Source organism: Malus sylvestris, chromosome 6, assembly GCF_916048215.2.
Source record: "Malus sylvestris chromosome 6, drMalSylv7.2, whole genome shotgun sequence".
Classification (NCBI taxonomy): Eukaryota; Viridiplantae; Streptophyta; class Magnoliopsida; order Rosales; family Rosaceae; genus Malus; species Malus sylvestris.
Window position 1 is genome coordinate 6,203,383 of NC_062265.1, and position 24,569 is coordinate 6,227,951.

At 38.4% G+C, this 24,569-nt stretch overlaps 1 protein-coding gene across 2 annotated transcripts; it reads right to left on the bottom strand.

Annotated features, from left to right (window-relative positions):
• Positions 1-6,306: 6,306 nt before the first annotated feature.
• LOC126625768 (uncharacterized) lies at positions 6,307-13,142 on the bottom strand. Of its 2 annotated transcripts, XM_050294831.1 has the most exons (8): positions 12,924-13,142; positions 12,779-12,814; positions 11,297-11,455; positions 9,360-11,206; positions 9,166-9,280; positions 8,509-8,694; positions 8,146-8,286; positions 6,307-7,885 (listed from the first exon to the last, which is right to left on the bottom strand). In XM_050294831.1, exons 1-8 carry the CDS (start codon positions 12,960-12,962, stop codon positions 6,857-6,859), a joined length of 3,552 nt encoding a protein of 1,183 aa, XP_050150788.1. In that variant the 5' UTR covers positions 12,963-13,142; the 3' UTR covers positions 6,307-6,856. The 2 variants fall into 2 exon arrangements, with proteins under 2 accessions (XP_050150788.1, XP_050150789.1); XM_050294832.1 differs by lacking the exon at positions 8,146-8,286 and having other exon boundaries at positions 12,924-13,141.
• Between the last annotated feature and the right edge of the window lie 11,427 nt (positions 13,143-24,569).

The following is a 24,569-nucleotide window of genomic DNA, read 5'->3' on the forward strand; positions in this document are numbered from 1 at the left end:
CCAAACCAACACAAAGGGGCAGGCCATTTAAAGTGGAGAGGGAGAGATATTAAGTCAAGTTGTTGACTAGGTTTCTTTTTGTCTATATAAGGAACTTTATAGAGATTTATTCCTTAGGGTTTTTGTGTGTTTAAAACAACAAAGAGGCAAAAGAAATATTTCTCTAAAACTACACAAAGGCCGGCCACCTTAAGGGTGATTTAGCTAATCCTTTTTCACTCTTTTGGTTATTCCTCCATCCATCTCACTACACTAGTGGGTGTGGATCTTTAGAGGTCTTCTCCTTTGGAGACTAAAGGAGAACCTAGGAGCACTCTTACCAACAAAGTGGAGGAGGCAAGGAGGGAGGCTAGGCTCAAGGAGTTCAAGGAGCAAAGGGCTTGGAGGTGGTCCATCCTTGGTCTAAAATCTAGATCAAGAGGTATAGATCTATTCCTTCACTTTGTTCTTAACTTAAATGTTTTAGATGCATTATATATAAACCTATGAACCTTGAAGGGGATTTGCATGACTATAGCTTTGATATTATTTGATAACATGCTTCCGTTGCTTATGTATATTAATTTTGAATTGTATATGCATGCTAGTCATTTCGAAATCCCATATTAATCTCTTAGATTTCCCTTCATGCCCTGCATTTTATGTTCAAAAGAACACAGGATTAGAAAGAGGAACTCTCATATTAGTTATTAACTACAAACCTTTGAATGAAGTTTTGGAATGGATTCGGTATCCAATCCCCAACAAAAGAGATTTGATAAAAAGGCTTTCTCAAACAGTTATTTTTTCAAAATTTGATATGAAATCAGGTTTTTGGCAAATTCAAATACATGAATCTGATCAATACAAAACAACTTTTGTAACTCCTTTTAGACATTATGAATGAAATGTAATACCTTTCGGCCTTAAGAATGTACCGAGTGAATTTCAAAATATTATGAATGAGATTTTTAATCAATATAGCCATTTTTCGATTGTTTATATTGATGATGTGCTTATTTACTCGAAGTCAATAGATGAACATTGGAAACATTTGCATTTGTTTGCTAGAATTATCAAGTCCAATGGATTAGTTGTTTCTACTTCTAAGATCAAACTATTTCAGACTAATGTTAGGTTTTTAGGATACAATATTCACCAATCTACCATTCAACCTATTGATAAAGTCATTTAATTTGCTGATAAATTTCTAGATCAGATTACAGACAAACCCCAGTTACAAAGATTCCTTGGATCATTAAATTATGTTTCAGAATTCTATCCTCATCTTCCTCAGCAGTGTAACTGGGGTTTGTCAGTAATCTGATCTAGGAATTTATCAGCAAAGATAATCCTCCAGCATGATCTACCATTCATACTTCCATAGTCAAATAAATCAAAACTCATGTTAAAACATTGCCCTATCTTGGCATTCCAACTCCCAACTCATTTAAAATAGTTGAAATTGATGCATGTAATATCGATTATGGAGGTATCCTCAAGTAACAAACTTCTTCCGAATCTCCTGAACAAATTGTTCGTTTCCGTTCAGGAGTATGGAATCCTGCACAAACTAATTATAGTACTATTAAGAAAGAGATACTATCTATTGTATTATGCATTAGCAAATTTCAAGATGATTTATTAAATAAAAAAATTTTAGTCCGTGTCAATTGCAAATCTGCAAAACATGTTATACAAAAAGATGTTCAAAATATTGCATCCAAATAGATGTTTGCATGATGGCAAGCCATATTAAGTATTTTTTATTTTGACATTGTGTACATCAAAGGCAACCATAATGGCATCTCAGATTTTTTAACAAGAGAATTTCTGCAAGGGAGGAATGTCAGGAAACAGCAGTAGCCAGAGAAGGCTTCCAACCACTCTTCCACCTCTACCACCAGTAAAACAGGAATATATTCCCGATTCCTCATCGGCCCTAGCCATTACCAAAAGATTTACTTCCTTAGGATCAACTGTAGGACATTTCCGACCAAATTACCAAAAGGCTTTAGCTAGTCCATATGACCCATACTTATCAATGTCATCACCTTCAACACCCAGAACACCTAGTTTTGCTAAAATATTCCCCTATGTCAAGAAAAACCCAAAGGAATACCTTTTCAGCATCCCTAACCATATTGACAAAAAACAAACCCTAGAGAAAATAGCCAAAACAATCATACCTCCAAATTTCCATAATGCACCAACTGAATATTTCAAAGCCCTTAAATACTACCAAGCAATTCTCAATGAGACAGAAAACATTGCTATTAAACCTATTTACAGTACCACCCGTCAAAATAAAATACTCTACCATTCTCTCTATATTAGAAGATTTCTTACCGAACAAGAATGGGGATTCCCCCTCTATCACACCAAACAACTTCAAACCAAAATGTTCTCATTCTTAACAATCATTACAATTATTTTGACTACATTCAAGCATGGACCAACATATTCTTACACCAAACATCTGACTTTAGTCACTCTTGGTTCATTACATTTGACATAAGTTTCAGGTTAAACTTCCCAGCATGGTTTCCTAATTGGTGGTCAGCACACGGCCCAACAGCTAGCTTACTACCCGAAGATCTCATGCAAGTTTTATCATCTAGTTTCCAACAAAGATTTGATCGAAGCTGATTTGATGACATGATCATTCTTCTCCCGTTGCTCATGGCAAAATACAAGATCACTTGGATCATGAAATGGAACTATGAAGTTGAAACAGGTCAAGTTTACTGTTGCCGATAGGTCAAATGGTGGGACAAATTCAATTATCAAAAATTATCACTCTAGTCTCATCAGAATTTCCCATTGTACCTGTTCTAATGGTATCTTCAACAACAACAACAAAGGCATTGCCAGAAATCCCAGAAAATGCTCAATCATTATCTGACATTAGTCCTTCATCCTCCCTCAAAGGAAAAACTAAATTATCTAGGTTCTCAACAACAAGTTCGAAGAAAAAAGAGAAATCCTCACAGCTTAAAGAACTAGTAGATAAGTTTATGGCAGAAGCAGCCTTGCTGCACAATGAAGAAGAAGACACAAATTCAGATTCATCAGACGCTTCGTCTTAACCCGTCAAGTGGGCAGATTACCCAAATTCCCAAGACCCATTTGAAATTTGAATTTTGAAAATGTAATAATTTGTAATCATTTCAGGGTTTTACCCATGTAAATTGCTCAATAAAAGCCATATGATTTATCACAGAAAGCAGCATTAGTAGTAACAGCAGTCATTCAGACACAACATTAGTCATGAATAGTAAAATCACTTTTTTACTATTTATGAATAGTATCATCATTTTTTTACTATTCATCCATCATTTCAGCCAGCAGCAGCATGAATCCACAGTAAAAACATCATCATTCGTCAGCCTTTGGCACATGCATTCGACAGAGGGCAGCGGGATTCCCGGCCTCAATCATCTTACTTCCCTCTACAAAAGAAGAATTCATTTTTCCGTAGAAGGGGACTGAGAAAAAATAGCTGAGATTTCTGCGAATTCTCTTAAGAACAGAAGTCATTATTCAGCTTCATTCCACAACCATAAAATTATCAAGCACTTGTATTTTATATTTCAATCAAGGATGCCTGCGAGCACCTCTGTTTTCTTATCAATCGTCAGTAGACGAAATTGTAAGTTGGTTTCCAATTTGAAATAAAATTATTTTCAAATCCATATCTAAATCATTAATTTTAATTCGTTATTTTCATTATGAAGAATATTTTCATAACTACTAATTTTGAATGGCATAAATGTCTTACTTCCAATCAATTCATTGAGTATCTCAAATTTAATGTAAATACTGACCAATCATTTGTTATCTTCTTCCTATCTGTTTATAACATCTGGTATGATATCTGCACTCCCAATGATCATAATGATTGTAGTCTTGATTGTTGTCCTCATAATTTCTACCATCATCAGTAGATAGTTTTCCGCCCCCATTTGGCATCAGAGCATATATATATATATATATATATATATATCAAAACAGAGCTTAGTAACTAAAACGTCATATCGTAAAATCACATTCATAAGTATGTATATAATCATCAATCATATATACCACAAAGAACGTAAAGTCGATAAAGCATCATAATTCATAAAGCGTGAAACCAATTTACTCATAAATGTTTCATAAAACATAGCCATTAAATCATGTTTTTCATGTATGCATTTATAATAGTAAAATCAGGCATTTTAGAAGGGGTCCACTCACATATACTTCACCGTCAAAGAGCCATGCAAACTAAAGATGACAGAAACACCATAAACAATTGCACATAAGCACATATAGGTACCAATTAATAAAACTATACTAAAATGGTTGAATTTGGGAAAACAAATGTTGGAAATGGATTCAAGATGTTGAAAAACCTAAAGGGGGCCTCGAGTACCCCTATGCATCGTCATGGGGCGGTGGCCTGGACGGCCACGCGCCGCTATTCGCTGAAGCTGCTGCCGTGGAACCTCTAGTGAAGGCACGTGTGCTGCACGTGCAGGCCAAGATAGGGCGCTCATGCGCGCCCACCTGCTGGCCAAGGTTATGGGATGGGCCGGTTCAGCTGGGTTAGGCCGAGGGTTTTGGGCTGCAAGGTTGGGCCTAGGCAACTAAGTTTGGGTTTTCGGTTATTGAGTTGGGATGGACAATTGGGTCGGGTTCCATGGCCCAATGAGTTGGGCCAACTTAGGTTTTGCGGATCGGGTTTGACCTGTTTCCAGGTCAAGTTGGCCATTTCGAGGAAGAAGAAGGTCAGAGCTCTCCTAGCTCTATTCAACCTCAAAACCCAACTAAAGCCTATCATGCAAAATACCAAAATGAAGCCCAAGGAACAAGGAAGAGATACGTACCAATGAGAGGTTGAGAGGTGGCTGGAGTTGGCCAGAAGATGGGCTGGAAGCCACGGGTCCTTCTCCTGGACCTGGGAAGTTTCCCCAAGTAGTTTTCTGCATCTATCTTCCTCCAAACCAGGTACAAGGGTAAAAAACACAACTAAAATGTCCAAAACTAGTCATTTGGATGGTTCGAGGCTTACCTAGTCAGAGAAATCAAGAACTGGCCGGAGTGGTAGGTGTGCTTAGCCATTGATAGGTGTCTTTGTGCTTCACATAGAAGGAAAGGGAGATGAGGCAAGGAGTGGGGGTGATGGTGGTGGTGTTGTCATGGTTGTTTGGGGGTTAGTGGCTCGAAGAGGAAAGGTGAGTACAGAGAGAGACTTGAGAGAGAGAGTGATGAGAGGGACTTGAGAGTTGTGAGGAAGGAGAAAGGGCACGGGTCCAAAAAGGAAGAAAGGGGAGAGGGCCGGGGAACCAAAAAGGAAATGGGCCCCAATGGCACACGGTTTAAGACCCACAAAAGCAACATTAACAAAATATCTTTCAACCGAAGGTGGAAATTACAAAAATGCCCTTCCGTTCCGTAAATTCCGAAATAGATCATTACACTTTCAATATCTTATCAATGACTTCTCTTGTACAACTGGGCATGGGCGGTTTTGTTGCCGAATTGTTAGTTTTTTTTTAATAATTACTAGTCAGAATTTAAGATTCGACTCGAAACATATTCAATTTAAATGAGATAGCATACAACCCAATGAGAGCTTAGACTCCGACTCGATCCAATCCTACCCAATTTGCATTGGTTTGGATTCTATTATATTAACACTTTTAGTAATGAGTGACTTGCGGTAGTATACTCATGTCCTTTTTGCTTACTGAGTCAAATCAAGACTAATTTTTTAACGGTATTTCACTATTGCAAAATTAAATACCGCATAAACGGAAAAATAGATGGAGTTAGCTTGTCTAGATTTTCAATCCAAGTGGCAAACAAATTGATGCATGCATTTATGTTTTTTGTAGGTAGCAAACAGGAACAAGACTCGCAAATTCTGATGAATTTGATTCTATCTTCCAAAATTAAATGAAATACTGTAACACATTTCTGCCACCATCACCATCAAAATCCACCACCAAATACAAGTCTACAACACCATTGTCATCTGAGCTTCAAATTCGGCTTCATTTCTTCAAATGTCAGCATTCTCTATCTGACAACTGATCTGAACCTTAAAATTTCAGCTCTAATATTTGAACGCTCGAAAACTCGCCCACTCCCACTAGGCAGAGGCTTTATCACTCCCACTCCGCCTCCAAAGCCGCCTAGGCACGCCTCGGGGCTCATCTTTTAAAACACTGGTTTGTAATATAATACCATCACCGCTGCTCTTTGTGCAATATTTCAATCATTACTTAAATTCAGCAATCAATGTTAGCATGCATAGTACCAGACGACAAAACATCGAAGTGCAAGCAGACGGATCACGAGTTCATTTTGGTAATGTATTTAGAAAAAACAAAGCACTGACACTTGCATAATCCATAAAAACATACGAATCATAGAAACCAGTGAACTATAATGCTAGTGACAAAAGCAAACCAAAATTTTCACTTGCTATGTTGCTTCCCTAGGTCCTTCAGTAACTTTTCGAGGCCTTCCCCTCCCTCGATGCTTTTGTTGACATGGTCGGTTCTTCAAGGTCAATTTCATCCCTGATACAGTGCTTTTTGTACCCAACTTACTGGGTCTCCCTTGTTTTCGCTTTTTCTGGTTGTGATCCAGATACTTCTGAAATTTATCAGGCAGGGATTCATCGCCAGTTGGAGATGTAGCCAGTTTTTCTTTAGTACGCCTAACTTGTTTTCCCTTTTCTGGTTGTTCCATCTGTTTGTGACATTTATCAGGCAGGGATTCATCGCTGGTTTCAGCTGTAGCCAGTTTTTCTATACAACGCCTCGCTTGTTTGGGTTTTTTGGGTTGTTCCAGTTGCTTCTTACATTTATCAGGCAGAGATGATTCATCGCCGGTTGCAGCTGTGGCCAGTTTTTTTTTTATGAGGCCTCGCTCTTTCTTGCTTTTGCGGCTGCTGGTCAGCTGTTGGGAACAAAACCCTCATGGTGGAGTCCACAGTTTCCTTTGGTCTAGGAGGATTCTTCTTTTGATGCTTCAGCTGCTGCAACTCATCATGATGCTCCTCTTGTGGTTGCTCACATTGGTGCTGTGAGGGTGATGATTCTGTCATGGATACAGCCGGATCAGATTGTGAAACACCTTGACTGTGTGAGCGTAGTTTCATATGGCGCAGCTGTTGCAGCTGTACTATAGTTGGGGAAAATTCTACCACTGATCTTGGCTTGAGCTGTGGAGTATGAGGTTCTTCCACGAGCTGCTGGGAAGTGAGAACTAACTCATCAAGAACTTTTGTTGTTGTTGGCTTGGACTTCAACTTCTTTGTTTTTTGATCCATAGGTTGAGATAAAGCATCAATAGCCGTTGGTCCTAGGTCTTGAAATGCTTCAGTGTTTGGAAGCTCTGTATTCTGGGAAAGGAGGATTGAACCGAGGGTATCTATTGTTGGCTCTGGTGTGCACCGCTTATGCTGGGTAGAATGATTTTCATGTTGATTCTTCTGTTGACATAATTTTTTCCCTCCTGATTTTTGCATTCGAGATCTTCCACTGTTTGAAAGTGATATACACTCCTCATCCAGAGATTGTGAAGGTAAAAAAACTACCCTCGATCCAGTCGCAGCTTGTCCAGATTTGGACAGCATTTTGCTTCGAGGTCGCAGTTGCCTCTGCTGCTGTGTTTGGCCTGTTTTTTCTGCTGATGCCCTCAGCTCTTCAGTCTTTTCAGCTTCTTGAAGGTTTGGTGTGATTGACACTTCAGACGTGGACTGCCTCTGGCGCCGCGGACGCAATTGCCGCTGCTGTCCTGGCTCATCTGTCTTTTTCTGCGGTTCAAATGACATCTTAACTGACAAATAGTCAAGTTCCACACCCATTTCCTGTATACATTCCCTAGGCTGCTGCTCATGCTCAAGTTCCTGGGTAATGCCAGAAATTGCTGTCACAAAATATTTATTGATTGTCCCATGCATACACAATTACACATGCATGTAAAGAGTGTTATTTACTTATAAAAAGATGTTTGTATTTGTAATTATCCATCAAAGATCCCATATAAAGCCTTTCCATGCATATTCAGAATTTTCCATGTCCAATTACATGTACAATTACATGGTCTTTCTCCAATTCATGCCAAATTTAACTAGCTAGAAATTGTGAGGTTTCTAGTTGCTGCTACCTGACATGCATTTTCCCCTTGTTGATCTGATGGTCTTTGATCCTGAAGGCCCAGCCCCCTAAACTTCTGTTGCTCCTCTGTCTGATGTCGTGCTCGATAGGATTGCTCCGTGACATTTTCTGCCTGCTGCTCCTCTCCATCCTGAAAGAATGTATGAGACTAACATTAAAAGTTCCAGTCCAGGGATAACTTGTCGGTATCTTTCAAATTCTATTCAACTATTTTTGGTGCATGCATAACAACTAGGATGTATGTTGTACATGAGTTGATAAAAGATTCCATAATCACAATGTGGTGTACTGTTAACTTATATGTCCTAGTCTCCAAGAATGCAGTTCCAAGAGAAAATGTCATGGCTGCTACCTGAAACGTAGGTGCCTTCGGCACTCCACAACCAGATTCAGATGGTTTTTTACGCCGAGGAAGCAGTTGCCTTTGCTGACACCACTCCTGTTTTTCCTGTTGCTTTTCACATGACTGCACAATTTCTGTCAATTCCATCTCAACAGTGTTTTCTTCAATCACATTTTCTGCTTTCTGCTCCTCGTCCTGCATGAATGCATCAAATTGGATCGTAAATTGCTTGTACCATTTTATTTGTAAGTATGCTTATTTTTAATATTTGGCATTCAAAAAAGGAGGGCTTAAAAAGAAAAATTATCACTGTTGCTCCTTGGCCATCATGTTGCTATTTCTGTCATGCTGAAAAGCCACGAACTATATATTCCCTCTTTCTACAAGAACTAAGTAATTAACAGTGATCTTTCCTCTATGTCTGTAATAGGTTTCCTAGTACTATGGGTTTGACGACTCCCTTATGCTAGACAGATCTTCTAACAACGTTTCCTCAACCTTACATGCCATTAACAATTCTCCTGTTGCTAAAAAATAAATAATAATACAAAAGCACAACATTGCAGGCGCAAGTAAGTTGTATCAAGAGAAAATTATTGCATTATTTATATACACATTTCAACATTCCATTTCCGTTACAACACAGTTTCAACTTTCAACATTTACCTCAGACAAATGTGATGAACCATGGTGGGGCAATTTTTGACTTGTAAGAGGGCTTGAATTGATCACAATAGCTGCATCTTTCTCTTGCTTATTGGATGATAACTCCTGCATAATGCTGTTTATGAAATGAGATTGAAACTTATAAAATAGTCAATAACAAAACTAATATTGAATACATAGAGAAAATGGCTAACCAAGAATCAATGGTCTGGGATATTAAGTCAATTGGCTCTTGTGGCTTATTTTGTTCAGAAATAATTTCAATTTGCTGTTCTGGTGCAGTCAGCTTTTCCATTATTTCAACTTGTTCTTCTAGTAACCGAATTTCTCTTTCAATACCTTCAATCTGTAACCGTCCCGTGGTCATCTCACATTGCTGTTCTTTACTTTGGCACTGTTGTTCAATTTGTCCATCCTCTTGTGCTCGAATTATTTCTTCAGTCGCTTTATAGTTCTGTTCTGTATCAATCTTCTTTTCAAAAGTCACTGCGATTTCTTGCATTTGTATTCGACTTTGCTGTCCATCTGCATCATCTGGCTGTTCATTTTGTTTCTCTGGAGATCCATTTTGATAGTCAATCACGTTATTATGCTGTTCTTCTTCACTTTGCTGCCCACGTTCTCCATGTTGTTCAGTCAATTGATATTCTTCATCTTCATTCACTTTGTCATCATGCTCCGCAATACATTGCTTTTCAACAATCACTGCAATTTCTTGCACATGGGTTTGAGTTTGTTGTCCATTCACTTCATCTTGCAGGTCATCCGAAGATCCATTTTGACTTTCGATCACCATATTATGCTGTTCTTGTGGACTTTGTTGCTTGTGTTCTCCCTGTTTATCAGTGACTTCAACCGGTTCTTCAGTTGCTTTATATTTCTCTTTTGCAGTGTTCTGTTGTTCAACAATCACTGGAACTTCTTCCGTTTGATTTTCACTTTGTTGTCCATTCCCTTTAACACACTGTTCATAAGGAGATACACTTTGATCGTCAATCACCTCACCATGCTGTTCTAGTAGACCTGTGTCTTCACTTTGTTGCCCGTGTGATCTCTGTTCAGTCACTTCAACACATGTCAGCTCGACCCATTCTTCAGCCACTTTACATATCTGGTTTGCATTATTCTGCCTTTCAAAAGTCATTGCAACTTCTTGCATTTGAGTTTGACTTTGTTGTCCATTCAGTTCATTCTGTTCAGTTTGTAGCTCTAGGCATCCATTTTGGTCGTCAATCAACTTAGTATATTCTCCTCGATCGGGTTCTCCAATTTGCATATCATGCTCCCTTTGTTTTTCTGTCATTTCTACTTGTTCCTCAGGTGCTTTCTGTTTTGAATTGGTATGCTTTTCAACAATCACGGCAACTTCTTGAATTTCGTTTTTACTTTTTTGTCCATTCACTTCATCTTGCTGTTCTTCTGGAGATCCATCTTGATCGTCAATCACCTTACTATGCTGTTCTTCTAGACTCGTTTCTTGACTCCGTTGCCCATGTTCTCTCTGTTGTTTAGTCTCTTCAACCTGTTCTTCAGTCACTTGATATTTATGTACTACCATGGCAGCTTCTTGCATTTCCGCTTGTCTATTTTTTCCATTCAATTCATCTTGTAGTTCATTTTGTTTCTCTGGGAAAACGTCTTCATCATCAATCGCTTTACTAAACTCTTCTTTCTGAAGTGGTTCCTGATTTTGCCGTGCATGCTCTCTCTGTTGTCCAGTCAGTTCAACATGTTCTACTGCCAGATTTTCAGGCTCAAAATAATTTCTTCTTCTTATTATTCTCCTACCCAGCTCACTTCTCTTCGGTTTCTCCACAGGCTCCCTTCGAGAATAAGAATCAATTTTATGAGCCGGAAGCATATAACAGTTTTTTGAAGCACTAATAATTTCTCCGCTCTCACTAAGTTTCTTCAAATGATGACTCAAGAATCTTTCATGAGCCAATGGCAAACAGTCAAAATGCTCTCTGATAAATTTTGATACTGCTTTTTCAGTCGAACCCCCTTCCTCATTCAACTCAGCAACTGCCTTCTGTATCATCTACAAAAATATAAAATTCTGAAGTTAAAAAATTTGGAATAATCAGCAAAAATCTACTCAAGAAGCATTAGTATGGAAAAAGAGTCGTACCACAGCATAGGTGGGGTGATCGGCTGTGAAAAACACAGGGTAGGCTTGAGAAAGGCTTTTTTTTATACGACTCATTAGCTCAGGTGTGAGGGTTTGTGAGGTGTTTGAGTTCGTGTGCTTCTTCATCACAGCACTAGCAAGATTGTTTATCATTTGTCCCTGTTAATCATGTAGAAAGTATATACAATAAGATATTAAGAATTGGACAGATATTTGTAAGCCAAAACTATAATGTAGATTGCTTCAAGGGTAACTGGTTCAGCCAATATGAATGCTGAACTATAACATCCCTCAATCTGTTTCACACACGTTTAAACTAAATGCTGGGGCATGCTAATTGATTCCATGATGGAATTGTAATTAGTAAGGTACAAGAGAAAAATAGTCACGACCAACCATCTGTTGGTGTCCGCGTCTGGGTTTGTAAGATAGACAATCATAAAACAATAGAAAGTACTGATCAGTGATCACGAAATATATGGTCATCTTGTCGTTCCAACCCTTCCTAGGTAGCCCTTTTATATTGGTTAAATATTTCCTAATGAAGGATTACACAAATTAATGATCCTCCAAAATGGTAAAGCCAATTATTAGATTTATCATCCGTTAGCTTGTCCAATAACTTCATTCACATCAACAACAATGAATTATTGGAGCTGTTTGCTGCTATAATAAGCTTTAAGACCATAAAATACCAATGCAGTACGCAATCAATTTCAATCCAAGATCAGCCAATCAGAAAAATATCTAAACGAATAAGGAATGCATAAAGATGATCAGAACACAATGGAACTCTGGGAACACCATAAAGTACGAACATCATGAGAGATCAAATATGTCACTTTAAAAATGAAGTGCTCCTCTTCCATAAGAAAAAGGTAAGATGCTATCTACATATGACAGAATCCAGTTCTATGCCCGAGCATTGAGGAGAGCTGAGTATACTGAACTACATTCTGTTTTAGGTCCTAAAATTTGAAAGAGAGGGCAGGGATAGATCCCTCAAATCGTTCAATGACCCGAAAGAAAAATTAGAGTAATAGGAACAAAATAACAACAATAATAAACCACATTCTCTTCAAATGATTCTAAAATAAGAGAAGTAGGAAAGACAAACTGAAGTTATAGAAACTACAAATGGTTTTCCTCGGTCTCCATCCACTTCCAGCTTTAAACAACTTAATGCACAGAAGAAACCACATACAAATTCATACCATGTACGTTTTCAGTGTCCATGTAAATAATTACTCTTTTTGATCTAATTTCAGGGCTTGACGATACGGCATTGCATCCAGACTTGAATGTATAATGTTTCGAATAGCGGGAATAGCGGATAGCGTTCATCAGGTGGAAACTAGATTAATAACTTGGGTGGTATTACATCCAACATAAAATCTCATAGGCAATTGCATTTGGTTCAAAGCAGCTAGTAATATCCAAATGCAGATAATATTAAAAGCAAAAGGAGGAAAGGAAACTAACATGAAGTGGGTCTTCCTCTCTTCCTTCTTCCCCTTCCTGCATTCAGAATTAAAAGAGAATTCTTCTGAATTATAAATTATATTCCCTTCTCTTCTCGGAAATAAATAACTAAATAGGATTAAAATCGAACAAAATTACTGTTTACCGTAGAAGATGAACATCGCACGGACTGAGGCAGAGCCATAATACTCTCTCTCTCTCTCTCTCTCTCTCTCTCTCTCTCTCAGAGATTAGACGAACAAGAAAGAAAGAATCCGGTACTTCGATTGCGTCACTGAAGCTTGATGGAAGCATATATATGTCTGTGTTATTTTTTTTTTTTTTGGGGGTTTTGTTGCACTTTGGGGGCACTTGCTTTGTTTTTTCCGAGATAGGGGGGGGCACTTGGTTTCGGTTTGGCGGTTTGGCCAAAAGACTGATACTTAGCTCGTGACTGACTCGTGCTACATTTGGGATCAGAAAGGACAGTGTACTTCCAAACAGGAGCCCTTTTTTGGCTTGCAGGGAATGGATCAGGATTCTCTCATGAGCAAAGGGTGAGGGTCATTCTAACCAAGTTCATCAGGCTGTTGAAATTTTATCTAACGGCTATAATTATTATAACTTTATAAGGGCCTCTGTTTGTAACCGTTGGATGAAATTTCAACGGTCTGATGGGCTTGGTCAAGAGGATCCTCACCTTTTGCTCAGGAAAGGATCCTGATCACATGGAATAATCTCATTTTAAGACCATCTTCAATTCTTGGAGATAAAATTTAAAAATTTAAGTCAAAAAATAATAATTATGTTATAAACTTCTTATTTAAGTGTGATTGTATAAATCCTACATTAGATTTGATTCGGTTATTTTTTTTTTTCCTATTAAGACTTGTATTTCTGAGAATGATTTCTTCTCTCTCTTATTACTATAAATAAAGGCATTGCGCAAGAGGAATAACACATTCTCTACATAACCTTACAAACACATCTATTACTATAAATAAAGGCATTGCGCAAGGGGAATAACACATTCTCTACATAACCCTACAAACACATCTTTCTCTATATTTTCTCTGTGCCGCCTGCCCCCTCTCTCTGTCAGTTAAATATAAGTCACAACACGTTATCAGCACACTCCTACCGCTGCGCTTAGGAATTTGATGTGGAAGTTTTTTGTATCAAACCATTTCATCAATATCATCATGCAATCAGGTTCTTTCAACACAATGGTTTTTATCTCGATATTTTTGCAGCCCTGATAGCATGAACATTCACCATAATGCATGACCCAACTTTACATTTTTCGAATTTTAGATTCTGCATAAATTGTATATGCATTATATCCTTAATTGTTGAATTATGTGAATTTGATATTGCCATGAATTGCATCAAATAATTGTCCATGCATTAAATTATTTATATGAATATGCATTGAATTAATTTGGAATTGAAAAAATTACAAAGAATATTTTAGGGTTTCGTTGAATACCCATCCATGTCGATAGGCTACCTTCCCTGAGCCGAGAACCTAAACTTTGAGCCACAGCTTCAGGCCCAAACCCTAAACCCGACGCCTAGACAGCGTCACCCCTTTGAATTGTCGTGATGCATGGCCTACAACCATGCCTAGCCACCATGGCTCCCTCCTCGACGACCAGAAGTCGTCCCCGACGAAAATTGGACCAAGATTCACTTGAATCTCATCGGAATTATTTGAAAATCTGATTTGAATTTTTCTAGGGTTTGGTTGTTGAAACGTCGAGATTAAACCATCTCCGTTCACCACCGTGGTCGTTAAAAACCACCGTGACTCGCCCCGAGTCATACCAACCCAGACACGACCACCAGAAGTGGTGGCACCATGCATCTTCTCTGATGCACACACCCAGCACGGTTGGGATCTGTGTTTGATCTGACCCACGACCCTTTGGGCTTGGACCCTTCATGGCCTACTAACAAATAAATAAATAAAAAATAAAAAAATTTGGGCATGTGAACCAAGCCTAGTTTTTGTTCACCTTAAACCCACTCGCGACACCAGCCAAATTAGGCTTTAGTGTCCCTGTATCCCCACCACAGCAAAACCTAACCCATGTAGGGCTCTCAGGCCTGCACGTTGACGCACTGGATCGCATCTCCAGGATCACTAACGTTGCGAAGCAATGAATCCATGCCCTTCACGGGTCATCTTGGACCTCGCCCAAAAGGTTGAGCCTGCTCCTACAACCTAGAAAAGCATGCAACCTTTTCCATTGGCTCGGCCCACTTTATACCCAGCCCAATTTTTAGGCATGGGCCGCACGGTATCAATCTACTCAACCCACCTGTAGGCTTTGGCCCATTATTTTGGGCCTCGAGTTTTAAATGCCCATTTTTTAGGCACGTTGGGTTTTATATTTTGTTCACCCACACTTTAAATTTGGCCAAAAGTCTAAATAATTAATTCAATTATAATTATATACCTAAAGTTATATTTGCATATTTTCTTGTTACATATTTCTGTATATATATTTGCGTTTGTTTGTATATATATTTGCGTTTGTTTGTAAGAACACATGAACCTGAAGTTCATAAATATTTCAAAACCTGAAGTTTCTAGAAACATGCCTTGTTTGAAAACCTGAAGTTTTCTTTAAAAACATCACCCATGAAAACCCGAAGCTTTTTAATTTAAACCAATACATGTCTATTAGAACCTGAATGTTCTACTCTTATGTGAATGGATTGATTTCTTCTCCATTTATTTTGTGATAGGATCATGTCGAATTTGAACAAACTCGACTTTACGACTTTTGAGGTCTCTGGAAGAAACTACCTCAAGTGGGTCCAAAATGTGAAGCTCCACCTCATTGCAAAGAATTTGCGTACATCCATTGAAGATGAGACGAAAAACCCAGTTGGCGAAGCTGAGAAAGCCACCGCCATGATCGAAGACATTCATGACGTACTACAAACCAAGTACCTTGCTGAGGATGATCCACAAGCACTCTAGGTCACTTTGGCTGATCGCTTTGATCACCAAAAAGACATATTCTTGCCTAAAGCAAGATATGATTGGCAGCATTTGCGCTTTATAGACTTTAATTCTGTGAATGAATATAATTCTGAAGTTTGTCGAATCTGATCACTTCTCAAGTTCTGTAACGAGACTTTGATAAAAAATGATCTCTTGGAAAAGACCTATTCGACCTTTTTTGCTACTCATATTGTCCTGCACAATGACTAAAATATCGATAATATCAGCGAAATATCGCCGATATTATCGTTTTTCAGAGAGACCGATATTTTCCCACGTATCCCCCTAATTGTCGTCAAAATATCACGATATTATCGATAATATCGCGATATATTCGATATTATCGAAACAATCGTCATGGCTTCGTCGTCGGAAAGGCAGCCAAGGCTGTGTCGTCGCAGCTGCCTAGATCTCTCTCTACAATCCAGGCTCAGACCCAAGATTTGCACCTCCGTCGTCGAAAATGAAAAATCCATTTTCTCCGGATCCCAAAACCCACTCGGGTTTGAATTAAACTGTTTGATGGATCCCTTTGCCTGATGGTGGTCGCCGGAAGGTGAGAAAGGGAGGAGGAACAATCCACAGGTGGTGATGGTGCTCACCAGAGTGTGCGCCATTGTGGTGCTCGACGGGTGAGGGTGTGGTGGTCTGTGCTCCGGGACAGAGAGTTGCAGAGAGATAACCATGGTTGCTTTGCTAGAGGTTTCTGGAAAAGAGAGAAAGAGAGAGAGAGAGAGGGAGGGAGAGAGAGAAAGAAAAAGATTTCTGGGATTTTTAGTTTCACGGGCTGATAGGAAATAAGAGAGAGAGAGAGAGAGAGAGAGAGACTTATGGGATACGAAAAAGAAGAAAATAAAGTAGAGGAAGAAGAAGTGAAGAGGAGGAACGGGATACGAAAAAGAAAATGTCAGATATAGGATTGGGAGTCTCAATTTGGGACCTTGGGTTATGTGAGGGAGGTGAGGTGGAGGGGTCACCATGTGGTTTAAAGAAAATGTTAAACACTAATTTCATTCAAAATATCTTATATTTATTTTTTTATTTTTTTAAATTTAAATTGTTTTATTTGGGAAATCCATCTTTGAGACCTTGAAAGTCTCTTTGAAGATCAGATCATGCTATATACTTGAAACTCTAACGTCACATATACTATTTTTTTTGTAAAACAAATAACATATTTTTCATGTCTTTCTTATATTGTACTAATTCATTATATATAAATGATTATGGTGTGTTTAAACTTCTTTCATTAATTACTACATATTTTCTACACGTACAATGTTTGTCAGCTTGCTATATAATCAACTTAAATCAGTTAAATCCATCATGCAATGCATTTCCTTCCAATTTTTTATGATAAACTAATGGATAATTGACTAAATAAACATCCTGCAAAGTTTCAATAAAAATTACCAAGTTTTTCTTACAATTTTCGTGGTTTTTATTCAATTTTTATCGATATCGATAATATCCCGATATTTCCATCGAAATTTTCGTGTTTTTGGACTACCGATATTTCCGATATCATCGATATTTTATACCTTGGTCCTACATCAACAATATAGAGCTCATAAGTTCACTAAGTTTTTGGATTTGATCTCTGTTTCACTTCTTGCTGAAAAGCAGAATCAACTGTTAATGAAAAATCACCAAGCTCGACCTACTGGGGTGACTGTTGTGCTTAAAGTACATTCTAGCACAAACAAACGTCCAAAACACCAAAATAAGCGTGGTAGGGGTGGCCAAAAGCCACCCGTCAAGGTCAACAAAGCCAAGGCTCATCTAAGGGAGGAAACCGAGCCCAGAAACGCCTTAACCTCGTTCACAATGCCCCAAACTTCAAGAATAAGGGCAAAGCTTCAAAGGACCATTGGTCCCGTGTTTTCCGAGCTCCCAAAAATGTTATATCTGAATATCATTCTCGTCGTAAGAAGTTTGAATCAAACTTTGTGCAAGTGGATGAACCGGAGAGTACCAAGATGGAGGTTTCTGACTTTCAGGAAGATACCACTCCCTATGGAAGATTAGAATCTTAGACATAAACTATTTTTTAGTTGAAATTTAGACAATGAGGCCGAATTCCACCAAGTGGCCGAACCCCCCTTGTTTTTTGGTTTAATTTTGAACAATTTTCCTTTATGTTTGGATTATTTGTTGGTGCTTTATTTTTTGGATATTAAGTTTTTAATTAATTACTACCTTTGAATATTTAAATTATTTTGAATGGATATTTGTTTTTAGAACTTTTATGCATGTGACCGATTCAAATGAATTTTTATTTCTAGGTATGACTAGTGGGAAAGTTAGTTATCTGGCAGATAGTGCAACCACGCACACTGTTTTACATGAATGCATCTATTTCACTAACTTCATACCTAAGAATGCACCTCTGACAACCTTCTCAAGCCCATCCAACTTAATTATCTGGCAGATAGTGCAACCACGCACACTGTTTTACATGAATGCATCTATTTCACTAACTTCATACCTAAGAATGCACCTCTGACAACCCTCTCAAGCCCATCCAACTTAATCGAAGGATACAGTAAGGCACGTATAATGTTGTTCAATCGTACAATTTTGACCACTGATGAAGCACTCTATTCTCCACATTTCGAAAGAACTCTATTCTCCACGTTTTGAAAGAACGTTGTTCGGTTTCAAGGACATTAGAAGTAATAATCACCACGCTGAAACCTATGTAGAATATGGAGTAGAATTTATGTGCATAACTTCTTATGAATATGGCCAGAAGCGTATTCTGAAGAAGATAGAGCGTATTCTGAAGAAGATAGAGCGTATCCCGAGTGGTCTGTATACTACGACCATACGCCTTATAGAAAGCCACTATGTAGCCAGCCCTACCTTTGGGACCTCACACGAAATTACACTTTGGCATGATCGTTTGGGACACCCTGGACTAACAGCAATGCGCCGTATCCTCAAATCTTAACATGGGCATCCACTAACCCAAAGTTTAGGTTCGATTCAAGGAATCGCATGTCAAACTTGTTCTATGGGAAAGCTTATTATTAAGCCTTCTTCTGACAAGATTCATTCAAATCCTCTTATTTTTCTACAAAGGATTCAGGGGGACATATGTGGACCGATTCACTCTTCTTGCGTCAAACTCAAGGTGAGTATCCTGAAGTACACTTGGTTAATCTTAATGTACTATTTTTCCCTATGATTAAAAGAATTTTTCCCATTAGGTTTACTTTGGGTTGATCACATCCCTGATGACGTCTCGTAGACGTTTCATTTGACTTTGCATTACTCACGCATTTTTCCTTAGACTATGGATTTTATCCTTACTCAAGTTTTTACCATAACCATAGGGTTTTTTGTGAGACTTATTTGTGAGACTTACTTCCTTATGCAAGTCCCTACCTTATTTGAGAATAGTGTGTTCCCATAATCAGTGCCAATGAGTTGACTTCCTCAACCTCTACATGATGCCGAATCTACTTGAGTATTTACACACTCAAGGGGGGGTGTTATAAACTTTTTATTGGAGTGTGATTGTGTAAATCCTAGATTAGATTTGATTCTAGTTATTCTTTCCTATTAGGACCTGTATTCCTTGGAGGAGATGAATTTCTTCTTTCTCTATTTCTATAAATAAAGGCACTGCGTAGGGCAAATAACACATCCTCTACACAACCTTACAAACACATCTATCTCTCTCTCTATATTTTCTCTGAGCCACCAGCCTCCTCTCCCTGTCAGTTAAATATAGGCCACAACTATGACAACCCGTCCCTAATTTTTACGTTTTTATTCATTTTAAAAGAGTGAATTTACGAAAATGCCCTAGACGTGAGGGTATTGACTTTCATTGACCAACATATAGTGAGACGTACGAAATATTCTTTTATCGTATTCTTGACATACTCGATGATATGAACGCGTAGGTGTAAGTGGAATTAGAATCGGAGTTGCGGTTAAAATTTTACGAAACTTCGAGTATTGAAGGCAAATTGATAAATTCATATTTGGGAGATATTTTGCGACTTGTCTTAGGGAGCCACGTGTGTGGCTGTGAATGGAAGGTTAAGGAAAAGAAATGATGGGTTGCTGCCTAATCAGAAAAGAAAAGAAGATAGTGGCAGGAGAGAAAGGTGAGAAGAGGGAAGATGAGAGAGGAAGAAAGGCTGCCCAACTGGAGGAGAAAGCAGAGGGGGCTGCTGCCCAATCAAAAAGAATGGAGAAGTGAGGGACGTATTAGAAAAGGGAAAGGAAGGGAAATGAGGAAGGAGAGAATGAGAGGAACCGGCCAGGTTCCTCTTCGACCTGTGTGACCCGACTGTTGACCCGACGACAACAACCTCGATTTCAGGCGATTTTCCAGCCATATGAAGTCCGCCACCACCTATAAACATCTTCTCGTCATCCCTCATGTGATTTCCACCCCAGACCCGAGAAGTTTAAACTTCAATTTGAAGAGAACGGAACCCGTGTGTTCTGAAAAGGTCACGACAAGAACCGCGAATTCTGCAAGTTCCGACCACCATCTCTACCACCATTAGACTCCCTTTGGACCTAGGAACAAGACCCAACTGATGGTAGGGGCGGCGGAGCACCGGCAATAGCAAATTGAAGCTCACCATTTCTAAGGTTTCCGACTGTTCGAGGACGATTTGAAGCATTTCCTGGCCAAATTAGACTTGGCCACAGGTATAAATCTTGCTCTACTCATTGAGATCTTCATTCTAGTAAATTTTGGGAATATTTAAAATAGTTGAATTTTTCGATGAGTCGGGACGGCCAGCCACCGCATGCATCAACACATGGGCCGAGAACCCACCTGCACTTTCTAGGCTAAATTTGATACTCCAATTCCATATGTGAAGTCTAATTAATGAAATTCCATTGTTTGGGTACAATTTCGCTAAGGTCCGCCACTTGGTCATTATTTGAATCGACGATCCGACCGCTATATCGTCACCAAACTTTAGTAGGTTATTATTCATAATATTGAGGATCTTGGGAACTTATGGATTAGGAATCTGACAAATGGATCTTCCCGAATTGGATTTGTAAGTTCCTAAAATAAAACGTTGACCGTCACTTGAATTTGTAATTGGCCGAGATCCAACCGTTGGACCATAACGAAACATTAGTATGATGTTCTAGAAGCATAATGTGGATTTTTCAGATCGAGTTATGTAGGTTTATGGACCCTACCACCAACCTTTGACCGACGATTGCCTTTTGGTCAATGGGTTTCAAATAATTCTAGAACGTTCTTGGGGGATGTGTTTTATGTAAGTTATGTGTTCTATCGATAAAAATTCTGAGACGTGATTTGATATTTATCCTAGGCGAAGATCGTTCGTGACGCCTCGCTATTCATGCTAGGGAGTTGTAGCGCAGACTTCAGGTGAGTGGGCATTTTGTTTATATATATATTGTATAGATTCCACAAATGCTTTTAAGTTGATTTATGCATGTTATGCCATGTTTTACTTAATTTTAAAATAATGCCATATTGGTTGAGATTTATATTTGATCATGGCATATTCATATGCATTTTACCTGCTCATAAATATTATGCTCTTGTGAAATACTAAGTAATTCTACGGGACGCGCAAGTTAGTTCAGGTGAGTTTATTATATTGTTTGGAATGTTTAAGTTATGGCATGCTTATTTTCATATAGTGGCTCATCATTGCTACACCCAGTGTTAGTGCTCCCGCCCCGAGCCAGGGCCAGTCCTTCACGTGATGTTCACCTCGTACCGCACGCTCGCCTTGGATCCAAGTAGGTGCTAGCCCTGTTATACAGGTCACATTAGGCAACTCCGACTTGTAGGTGACGCGCATAGCACTAACCTTCACGTGATCATAGCACTAGAGCATATATTATTACACCTAGCCCTATTGTACAAGTCACATTAGGTGACTCCGACTCGTGTGTTACAATAAATGGATAAGCAATATGTGCAGTCGTATAGGTCACATTAGGTGACTCCGACTTGCGTGCTAGTATAGCTTGTTGAGCACTTGATTATATTCATATTGCCGTTAAGATATTCTGCAGTGGCATATTTCTAAATTTATTGTGGACGTGCATTTGATTTCATACTTATACATAGTACGATTTTCGAGAAACTATACTTGTTTTACAGCAAGGGGTTAGTATGTTCATAAGACAAATGGTTTTACTAAATTCTTACTTTTTGTGCCCGCTCACCCTTCTATGCCCCTCCAGGTTTTAGTAGCTGAGCTTTCGTATCGACGAGGATTCATGGAAAATCTCAGTATAAGTGGTTATCTTCGAGGGTATAATTCTCAATCCACTATACTGCACTTTACTTATGCTTTGACGTCACATGTGAAATGGGTTCATTCCTGCTCACCGACGCACTCTTGTATTTAGGCACTTTTAGGTTTAAATTTATTCACATTTTAACATCACTACACTTTATGGCTTCGTCATCTTCCAGGTGTCGGCCAGCACAGCTCAATTCAGAGTTCCAGGTGGACGTTCCGGGTCGGGGTGTGTCAACAACAATTTTTTTTTTAACAAATGATTTTATCTAGGGAACTTTAACGAAAAGCACCCGGTACTGTTCACTTTAACGAAAAACCACATTTTTACACTAAAAAGTCAATCCTGGTACTATTCACTTTACCCTTTATTTTGTCCTTATCATTAAAACTCAAAGTTTTCAAGCCCTTTTCATTAGTTTTCCTTTTTATCTATACTAAAGGAGAGGAAGTAGGCTTAACCTTATAATGGGCTAGTAATCATATGGTTCAAATTCGTTTTTGGCGAGAATTGAACCTAAGACTTCTCACTTACGAATGAAGAGAAATACCACTAGACCGTAGTACTAAGTATCTGAACCAGAAAATTTTAAGTCATAACCCAAAAACTGCTTTTCTCCTCTAACCCTTATGACTTAAACTTTTGGCCCAAGATTATTAAATAATGATATTAGCCTTTTTATTTTTCCAATAACTTTTTTAGGAATAAAATTTATGTAGATTATCCTTTTTTTTTTTTTTTGTAGACATTTTAACCTAAAAATTGTAAAATTCCAATGAATAATGAAAAAAACGCACAACTTACCCAATTCTTAAACACAAATTTATAATCCATTCTTACAACAATTACTAATACAAACGATAGTTAAAACACTACGTTAAAATTAAAACAATAGACATTAGCAAATAAAAATTACAATAATTACTAAGACTAATATTCATAGGGATTTGGTTAACTTGGGCAATAGTCATTAGATAGATCATTATTTGGATCATTAGAGAATTTCATCTTGCTTATCACGGAAGAACTTCTTCCTCCTACGAGTATATTTGTTTTGTGTGTGTGTGTGTGTGTCTTGGGGGGTGGGGGGTGGGTGATGCCCTTCATTTCATCAAACTCGAACCTCTCATCTTCCTTTTCCATTTGCTTCTCCATGAGTAAGCACATGTAGACCTTTTCTTCCATTGCATCATCATGCTTTTCAATTATTTTCTCAACTTCAGAACAAAGCTTGGCATCAATCGAATCTTGCATCTTACCTTTTTTCTTTGCTTCATTTTGCTTATCTCGTCCCTACGGTCTAGTTATGGATGAAGATATGGTCACCAATTCATCAATATCATCGTCAACCTTAACCTTTGAGCCTTCATTAGCAAATAATTATCCTATTATTGATCTACATTAGTTTGCCACTTCGGACAATCCTGGAGGATGTCCCAAACATGAAACAACTTAAAAATGGAGGATCTTTTGGCCGTTGGATTTACTTTTGGGTCGAGGATCTTTTTTTCACTGTTAGATTTGTATATATTGGATCTTATCCGTTTGATGTAATGTAATTAAAATAAAATTAAAAAGGTTTAAATTGGTCCATTGGATTAACCAACGGCCAGTTCATCTCCACCATCCATCCAAGAAAAGAGCCGTTGGAAGAGTGATAGTGGTCAACTAAGCTATTAAATCCATGGGAACCATGCTGAAAGCTTGTCTTTTGGTAGAGCTTGTAGCGTGTTTGGGAGTGAATTGATGTTGCGCTGGGCCCATTGTACTATCCTGGCTTATATTTTGAGGGAATTTGGCCCAAAATTTTATTTTCTGGGGGAGGGGTGGTTTAAAGCTTAAATTTTAAGCTTTATCCTAAAGGTTGGAGATTGTCTAAATACACATACTAATAATATTATTCCCTATTGCAGAAATGGTGTCTGCTGTAAAATTTGCTTATCTAAAAACATGGTTCCATTCCACTAAATCAAAGGCGGGTGCAAGCCATTTGACGTCTTCAATAATGGTTCAAATACGCCAATGTACTGCACACTTTCCTGAAGTAACATCAATGACAATCTTTGAATCCCCTTCAACCACGATCTATCTAATGTTCCTCTACCTAGCCAAAAAAGGGCATCACATAGCGCTATTGTGCCATAATGATGGTGTTAGGACCTAGTTTACGAGTATCAGCAATAGAAGGAGATCCTTGGTGGTTTCTGATGATAAATCCCGCAACAGCTGAGGACTCCACACCAAAGCCACCAAAGTTTAGTTTGTATGAACCTTTTGTGGGGCCTTCCACCTAGATTTTGTAGAGATGGTAGGCTTGTGTTTAGTATTTGCATTCAGAAATTCCTTACCCGATGTAGCAATTGCCACCAGGCATCTAGCTGGATGAGGTTTAACCTGTCTAAAAACATAGCTATTTCTGTCATTTCACATTTACCAACAAAGAATTAAAGCTATACTAAGATCAAATAACTCAGTATTGTCTAAAGAATTAAAAGTAACCAATCATTGATGTTAGTAGTTGAG